The sequence below is a fragment of the Galeopterus variegatus genome, unplaced genomic scaffold, assembly GCF_000696425.1.
Source record: "Galeopterus variegatus unplaced genomic scaffold, G_variegatus-3.0.2 Scaffold180, whole genome shotgun sequence".
Taxonomy (NCBI): Eukaryota; Metazoa; Chordata; class Mammalia; order Dermoptera; family Cynocephalidae; genus Galeopterus; species Galeopterus variegatus.
This window is the reverse complement of record NW_007726291.1, coordinates 846,139-854,819: the sequence shown is the minus strand read 5'-3', so window position 1 is coordinate 854,819 and position 8,681 is coordinate 846,139. Positions and strand designations below refer to the sequence as shown.

General features: G+C 39.6%; 1 protein-coding gene and 1 pseudogene across 1 annotated transcript in view; one reads left to right on the top strand and one right to left on the bottom strand.

Annotated features, from left to right (window-relative positions):
• Positions 1-1,116: 1,116 nt before the first annotated feature.
• The window catches only part of PHYH (phytanoyl-CoA 2-hydroxylase), an 11,198-nt gene continuing 3,633 nt past the window's right edge, over positions 1,117-8,681 (bottom strand). Inside the window, exons 2-5 of the mRNA XM_008564095.1 lie at positions 5,475-5,556; positions 3,926-4,107; positions 1,823-1,972; positions 1,117-1,128 (exon numbers count right to left, since the gene is read on the bottom strand). Coding sequence (XP_008562317.1) covers positions 1,117-1,128; positions 1,823-1,972; positions 3,926-4,107; positions 5,475-5,556 — 426 coding nt within the window. The remainder of the gene's footprint in view (positions 1,129-1,822; positions 1,973-3,925; positions 4,108-5,474; positions 5,557-8,681) is intronic.
• Positions 6,292-7,075, top strand: LOC103582486 (annotated as a pseudogene).

Sequence of the window (8,681 nt, the reverse complement as noted above, 5' to 3'; positions counted from 1 at the left end):
GTTGCCGGTCCCGGTCCGGTACGGGGGCAACACTGAGGGTTGTGATCCTGTTGCCGGTCCCGGGCCGGTACGGGCGCGACACTGAGGGTTGCGATCCGTTGCCGGTCACGACAAAAAGACAAAAAGGAAAAAAAAAAAATTTGTGGAAAAATAAAATTGAAAGGTAATATGAATCTTTTCATGAATTTTTAAAAAAATTAAAACATAATTGATTATACATATTTGTGGGGTCTGTTACAGAGTTGACTATCAGTATTTGTATATATACAATATGTCATGATCAAATCAGGATAATTAGCATATTCATCATTGCAAAATATAATCATTCTTTGTGTTCTTTAACCAATCCTTCCCTAACCCCTTGTTCCTCATTCCCACCTCTAGTAACCACAGTTCCATGAACTTTTTGAAGTACCCTTGTATATTGCCCATCTTGTTTCCTTCTGAGGATAAAGTTGAAGGCACTTTGTTCTTCCCCATTCCAGAAAAAGTTATAAACAGATCTAAGCCTCGAGGCAGCTGCAAAGTTCAAACTCACCTTCATGTCGCAAGTTAATTATCTGACAGGTGATCTCACCTGCCAGAAGAACTTTCCACTTTGCCCAAGGCATCAAATTTCTGGACTGTGGAGTCACAAACTCTATTTCCTATGGAAGCCCCAGGGCCAAGCAGAGCCATATCAGAGACCAAGGCAAAAGGAAAAATATCCATTCCTATATCCATGTTTTATGTAATAATGGTTAATTTTTTCCAGAACATTAAAGTCATCAAAAAAATACTGAAAAGCTGCCAAGTCAGTAGTATATTAAAGCTCACAACATTATTTGTATCTTTGTGCCTGCATCTCGCTACTTTCAGGGCTCTGAAGGTCGTGCTATTGCGGGGTCTGATCCCGTCTTTTATTGAAAATATTGGCATTGGTCCCAGTATGGATTTTTTGCATTCATTTAAATTTTTTAAATGTTGCATTAAAATATTATTTAACTTGATTGCTAAGTTTTTTGGGTATCCCCTTAAGTTCTGTTCCTGAGGAGAGTGCTTCAACTTGCCTCAGCCTAACCGCAGCCCTGGTGAGCATGGTAGAAAGATGAATGAATGGAAGGTGAAATTTGGCACCTAACCCTTGGCCTTGGGAAGACAACAGGAATCGGTGGGATGAACTGGAAAGCCCCACTAAGCCCCAAAGGAGCCTCAATATTTAATACAGACAACCACGTTTCCATGGAAAAATAAGAGCTCACAGTGTATCTGCTGAATGTAAGAGAAGTGAGAAACCAGCGAATTTATGATTTAAGATTTTTGTCAGTTATTAAATGTAAGCAATGATGTTATTAAATTGAAAACACTCTGAGGATAAGGAGTCAAAAAATATGCTGCCTTCTAAATCTGATTTCTCAGTGGCCAATTTAGAACCTTTGCTTTGGATCAGTACTACTTTTTCCACTAGTAAAGATATTATAAAATTTCCTCTTATTATGGTTACTGTGAGCAACATAGATTCCAAATTTTATTATTTTAATATTTCAGCCATTGTTCTGGCCTCAGAAAGCACAGGCTGTGTGCTGCTAAGTAAGCTATTGTTCTGAAGCGATGCCATGAATGTTTATGATTTAGGGTCAACAGGACTAGGATCCTGACATCACCTGGCTTCTTACTAAGACTACCAAACAAAGCACAGGTACGTGGATGTATTTCCTAGTGAATACACTGGACTACAGTCTAGTTTAATTAAGAGTCATGCATCTTTTTAATTTTAATGTGTCTTAAACTTTTTGTCTCTAACCCGTTCACCATCAAGAAGGGTAGCAACGTGAGTGCATACCTTCCGGAATCCTTGAGTTTTGTTCCGACCAGATCCGTGGATGAGCAGGGGATGAAAGAAAACAGTGTCTCCCTTTTCCATCACCAGGTGCACACGGGTGTTGTTTTCCTCATAATCCTGGATCCCGTGGAACATCACATTAACTCCCCCCTAAAACAGTAAGCAAAGCCACACGCCTGTATTTGAGAAAGCACCGTACCTGAAAACTTCATCAGTCACTCGCCAGGGAATGCAAGGTTTCTCTAAGTTCTTCCATGAGAAAGAGATATCGAAGTTAGATTGTTAAATTTAAAAAAAATATATACAACAGTCTCTAAAATGTCTGGTTTTAAAAAGTCACATATTGATATTAAATGACTGATTTTTTTTTTCAGACCAAATGAAAAATATTGGAATTTCCCCCTTCCCCCCATTACTGAATTAGGAAAAAAGATCTAGATCAGCTTTGCCTTTTGTGGTTAATGCAGGTGACCACCTTTTTCTTAGGCATTTCCTACCTGAATCCATAAACATTCCTTCCCGGCCACATGTTCTCATCTAGAACTTTACACAAATCATTCTTCCATTACTCAAGAGCATCTCTGAGAAACTAACTATTCTCCCAAAATAGTGGGAGAAAATGCTCAATTTTCCTGAGCTCAAAAGCACTTAATGTCACTTGCAGAGTAAAGAAAGAAGATTGGTAAATTAAAACATTGCATTTGTTCATAACTATATCAAAGCTGGTTATGTCTTTATTAAAGAAACTAAAGTGAGAAGTAATTAAAGTTTATAAGCCTCTATGGGTCAGGGACATGGAAGCATCCCATTTCTTCTAAGAGTATTCCAAATCCTTTTGGGGAATGACCACCTTCCTACCAGGTAGTATTGGGACTTTGACCCAGCGTCCTTCTCTCCCAGCCAAGGCGGGCATGGGACCCATGCTAAGCTAGCCAGATCCCACACTGCTACCACTTGAATCTAGGCAGAGTATCAGAGACTCAGCTATCTCCCGAAGCCCTCCAAACATTCCCTTTGGTTTAAGAGAGCCAGAGCCCATTTCTGTTGCTGGCACCAAACCTTACCTAAATCTGAACTTAATTGATGAATCTCACAATTTCAGGTTTTATATCAGGATTCAGACTCAACTATTTTCATACAACACTAGTCATCAGTGCAAGAATTCTAACTGAGACAACAGTCCTCAATGCCATATTCTTCCCTCCCTGTAGAACCACAGCTCATTCTTTCTGCTTTAACCGCAGGTGCTCTTTCCACTCTGACCATCATGATGGGATTTCAGGATCTTTTTGCCTTAAACCTAAAATGCCAATAGTATCCTCTCTGGTTTCTCTTCCTTGGGACTCATACGCCTCCAACGCATCCTGTGCCAGACTGTACATTATTGTTCCTAAAGAACTGATTTGATTTCATCGCTCATGAGCTCAAAAAAAAATAAAGTTCCCATTTTCCCCAAATAAACCGCAGACTCATTAGTATAGCAAAGCCTTTCTAATCTGGTCCTAATGTATCTTTTCAGGCTCACCTCCTATACTACTCCCCAAAATGCATCCCCAGCCCATCCAGACTGTGAGCTCCCTGGGCCCTTCCATTCCTCAGCCATGTTCCTACCTGCCCTTGACCCCTAGGCCTCCCCATAGATTCTTTACTAAAGGACTTTCTACCCTGTCCTTCAAGGTTTGGCTCAAACACCAGCCTCACTGAGCCTCTGCTGGTCTCCACATCGCAAGGAGACAATCCCTCCTCTTCTTTACTCTGAGGGCCATCAACCAGTGAGTAGGACTTACTGTTGCTTATCACACACGTCCAGGGTTTAAGTGTTTATGTCTTACCTCTGCAATTAGGCTTTACAATCTTGGATCCTATACAGCCCCTACCCAAATTCCCCACTTTGGCTGGCTTTCAAACGTGTTGAAAAATCAAATGTGATGACTAATTTATCTGACATCCTTGAACTTTCCCTGATCCTAACTGCAAATCTTAGGACAATGTTTTGCTAAGAAAGGAAATGTCATTTCATTTGTAAGCTCTTTATGTATATTAATGTGAAATAAAACCAGTGAAAGAGATTCTGATCAAGACTCAACCACTGGGCAGACCTACCTCCCACTGGGGGTAATCATGTGGCTTCAGGGGTTCTTTGTGGGTGCCCGGGAGCACGACCAGACAACCGTTGTTGCGGTCAATGTGCTCCATCGCTGTCCAAGCGCAGACGATGTGATTGCTGGGCCGGAAGGGGAAGTAGTGCAGATCCTGGTGCAAGGGGTGACGAGAGGTCTTCTTGCCTGAAACAGAACCTGCTGTTAAAAGATGTTTGAGTCGGGGCTGGCCGGTTAGCTCAGTTGGTTACACCAAAGTCCAGGGTTCAGATCTCTGAACCAGCCAGTCACCAAAAAAAACGATGCTCAAGCCTCAGAGTTCTTATCTTTTGCCTGAAAAATCAGAACAATGACCTATCCCTGCCAAAACCAAACAAATGAAACAATGCTATAGAAAATCAGGCTCGAGAGATAAGCACCAAATTGGAATACTGAATCAACATAGTGGCTCCAAATCCCATACTTTCTTCCAGGCTGTTGATAGCTGAGCACTTACACACACTATTTTCTAGCAGGATGTATGTATGTCATCCTCTCTATTGTGCTTTATTCCTTTGTAACTCTGGATTTGGCACAGAGCCTAACATGCAGTAAGTATTCAAAAAAATTGGATTAATTAAATTGAAGAGAGTGGTATAGATTTAAGTCTGACGTCCCCTTCTAAGTGGCTGATGTCAAAAAAAGTTCTGTAAGAGTTTTTTCCCCACAGAACTATAGGCATTCTGTGGACAGTGTCCAGCCACAGTCACCATGTTGACCTTTTACCCTAGTTTTTGCCCTATGCACTTGGTTCCCTGACCACCTGATTTCTCCAGGCAAGACATCCAGGGAGGGAGAGACTTGGTGATGCTAAGCTAAGTCCTGTCTCATGAACCTCTTCTGGCCATCAGAAGGAAGAAAAAGAAGAGGACGAAGGACCCTCTCGTGGCTGACTGCTGATGCTGGAGAAGGATTTCTCAGTGTGATCCAAGAGCCACCTGCACTACAATCTCTGGGGATGGTTATTAAAATGCAGAAACCTGGCTTCTATTTCTGAATCAGTCTCTCTATGAGTGAGGTCTTAGAATCTACATTTTAGCAAGCATAAATTTTTTTTTTTTTTGGCACAGCTTGCCAGCAGGGGGAAACACAAGATATTTTAAATACAACCACAGTGTGCAATTTATATTAATAGTTTTAAATTCATTAGTAATAATAATGTCTTCAGATCAGAAATGCAGAATCCACACTATTACGCTCAAGAATGGTTCATAAGGCTAAGAGATGCTGAATAGCAGGAGCCTATGATATATGAACAGTTATGTTTGTTAAACTGCATTTTGGGGGAGGCAGTCATCTGCAAATTCAGCAATAACCCCACAGTGAGCATCTGAAATCTCTATTATACTTCAATGTTGTTCTAATAGAAGCTATTTCAAGACTTCAATAAAACTATATATGCTCACTCACCTACAGTTTGAGTTATACACACCACTGTAGTTAGAAAATCAACCTTACATATTTTAATAAAAAATTTTTTTCTTGCCTTTCCCTAACAAACAAGAGTCCTTTACCAGAATCTGGAGGTTTGTTTATCAGCATTGTGTGCATGGCCATGATGTTGGGTCCAGTGAAGCATTCCACATATTTCAGAATCTAAGAAAAATGAGAAAAAAAAAAAAAAAGCCTCAGGGAAATCAGAAGTACAGACAAGTGGGTGAAGTATAGACACATGGGCAAAGTACAACTATCCACACAGGAACCAAGATGGTCATAGTTTAAAAACCAATTGGCATTTCACAGTGCTGCAAACAAAGCGGGAAAAATTCTGCAACTGTAGGTCATTCTAAATCTGCAACACTCTAAATTGAATAGGATTTATTGGGCCAGCTGGGAACGCAGCCATTTTTTCCTACAAGGAAGATAGGAGTTTCTATGAGGTGTCAATTAGGGAGGATGGGGACAGCTCTCCTGTCCACCAGAGCCACTGACGGTTGCCCCATGATAGGCAGTTTCCTCTTCTTTCTTGGACTGTGCGTGGGAAGGCTTGGGGAAGGCCCCGCACCCTTTGCAGCTGTCGTGTGCAGTCCAGAAGAAAGCAGAGCAGCAGCTCAGGGGACACCTTACAACCAGTGTGGCCGTTCATTCAACAGCTCTTTACTGGGCTCTGTGAACCAGGTAGAGTGATGGGAAATGGGGACATAGCGTGAACAAAAAAAGTGGGTCTCGGTCCCCATGGAGTTTCTAGTCTTGTAATGACAGTGTAGCTGAGAGACGTGCTGTGAAGGGACAGCTGCCATGGGAGTAAGTGATAGGCTGAATTAGTCATGGGGCCTGAGAGCAGGGTGCTGCCTTGTGCATAGAACCCAGCGAGGGTGCAGGGAGTCGGGCCCCGGGCTGCTACCCTCATCTCGGCCACTGCCACCATCGCCTTGTTCCCCTACCCCCAGCCATGGCTGAGGAGCTCTCCGTGGCCACGTCCTACACCGAAGATGATTTCTACTGCCCTGTCAGGAGGTGCTCAAAATGCCCATGCGGACCACGGCCTGTCAGGATGTTTTCTGTAGAAAATGTTTCCTGACTGCAATGAGAGAAGGTGGAATACATTTTCCCTTGTGTCGTGGAAATGTGACTAGAAGAGAGAGAGCATGTCCTGAATGGGCCTTAAACCTTGAAAATATCATGAGGAAGTTTTCTGGTAGCTGCAGATGCTGTGCAAAGCAGATTAAATTCTATCGCATGAGATATCATTACAAGTCTTGTAAGAAGTATCAGGATGAATATGTTGTTTCTTCTATCATTTCAAACTTTGAGATCTCTCAAGATTCAGTAGGGAACAGGAATAGGAGTGAAACATCCACATCTGATAACACAGAAACTTACCAAGAAAATACCAGTTCTTCTGGGCACCTCACCTTTAAGTGTCCCTTGTGTCAATAATCAAATTTTACCAGAACAGGGTTTACTGGATCACTGTAACAGTAATCACCTATTTCAGACATGTCCTATTTGTGTGTCTCTTCCTTGGGGAGATCCTAGCCAGATTACTAGACATTTTGTTAGTCATCTAAATCAAAGACATCAATTTGATTATGGAGAATTTGTGAATCTTCAACTAGATGAGGAAACCCAATATCAAACTGCTGTTGAAGAATCTTTTCAAGTAGACATCTGAAGGCTGTAGACCTCTCTGCATCTTTGTACCTGCAAGTGCCATCTTTAAGGGGAAAACTACACGAAGTCACCATTTCAATATCTTGATGTGTATATTAATAAAAGTAATTCAGTCTGTTTCAGTTTTTGAACTGAAAAATAAAAGTGGGCCATCTAAAAACTTCATCCTCTTGATAAATTAAAAAATGAACGTTATGACATCAGCTTTAAAAGCATAAAAAGGGTTATATTTCACTAATGTAATGGTGAAAAGGGAATCCCTGTTGTACTTTATCTTTTTCTAGTATTACATATTCTTGAATTTGTTATGTTGCTTTTGAGATTTTGTGTATTACCTCCCATCTACTTTGTTGTGCACAGGTAACACACAGTAGCAAATTCTGAAAAATGTGATTGATATAAACCTAACAAATCTGAGCCAGTTACCAGAAATGCAAAATGGAAACTTGAAGTGCTAAATGGAACAATCCAAAGGAAATTTTAAAAATACAGATTCTAGCTGAAGAATTCAACTATAAGAAAATAGTATTTATATAACGTTTAGTATTTTTGAATACTAATGAGATTTCTTTAATAATTTTAACTCTTTAAAAAGTGAAAGCTCATTGTAAAGATATTTTCTTTTTTCTCTTAGAAGGAAATATCAAGAGACAAATTTATTTCTTTGGTGGGCATTTAGTAATTTCTATCTTGTTTGACTAATTTGTAAGCCTGAAATATACTAAGCTGGGTAACAGCTCTTTGGCCTCAGAATTTTCAATAGCCAGTGTTTCTAATTAGCTAAGAAGAAACTTTTATTAGAAACTTTCAGTTGGTGATATAGTCTACAGATGTGTTTAAATGAGACGTTTGGCTTTATCTCAGTTTAGAAATTCATTCAAAGCTGAAGACGTACATGTATGTATACATACACTTTTGTGTGTGTATATGTATTCACGCATACATGTATACATGCCGTTTGCCAGTTTATATATAGAATTTCTATTAAGGATTTTAAAAATGGACAAGCAATAGAGAATTGAGGTGTTTATCTGATTTAATTAAAATTTTGTATATTGCCAAATTTTTAAAAGGTGACAGTCACGTACTAAGTCGTCTAGTTGGCTGCTATTACACCTTAAAAATTAAGTTTACACAAACAATTACCTGTTTATATGGTGCTCATTTGTTCTTAAAGATAATGCATGACTATGACGTAATGAGACAGATTTACCAGCCACTCTGTTTCACTACTTTTTAGTTAAAACTGGGTTTGTTCTTAGTATTCACTAATGAGAATTTGTAGAAGGTCCAAATCACAGAATAAAGGATGAAGAGTGGATTAGCTGACATTCCATACTAATATGCATTGTTTATGCTTTCTTTAAAATAACTAAAACAGCATAAAATCTCAGATGTAGTTTGCTGCTAGTATATATATACATTGTATACAAAGGTATATTTTGTTTTTGTTAAAACCCTTGTTGACTTTTCTATGGTGAACTTTTTTTAAACTTGTTTTAATAAAAATGTTAATTTTGGAAGTGGAGTTTTATAAAAACCTTTTTCAGTCAAACAGTAATGACTTTATTTATGGATAGTAATAACAATCTCAAAAAAACCACACA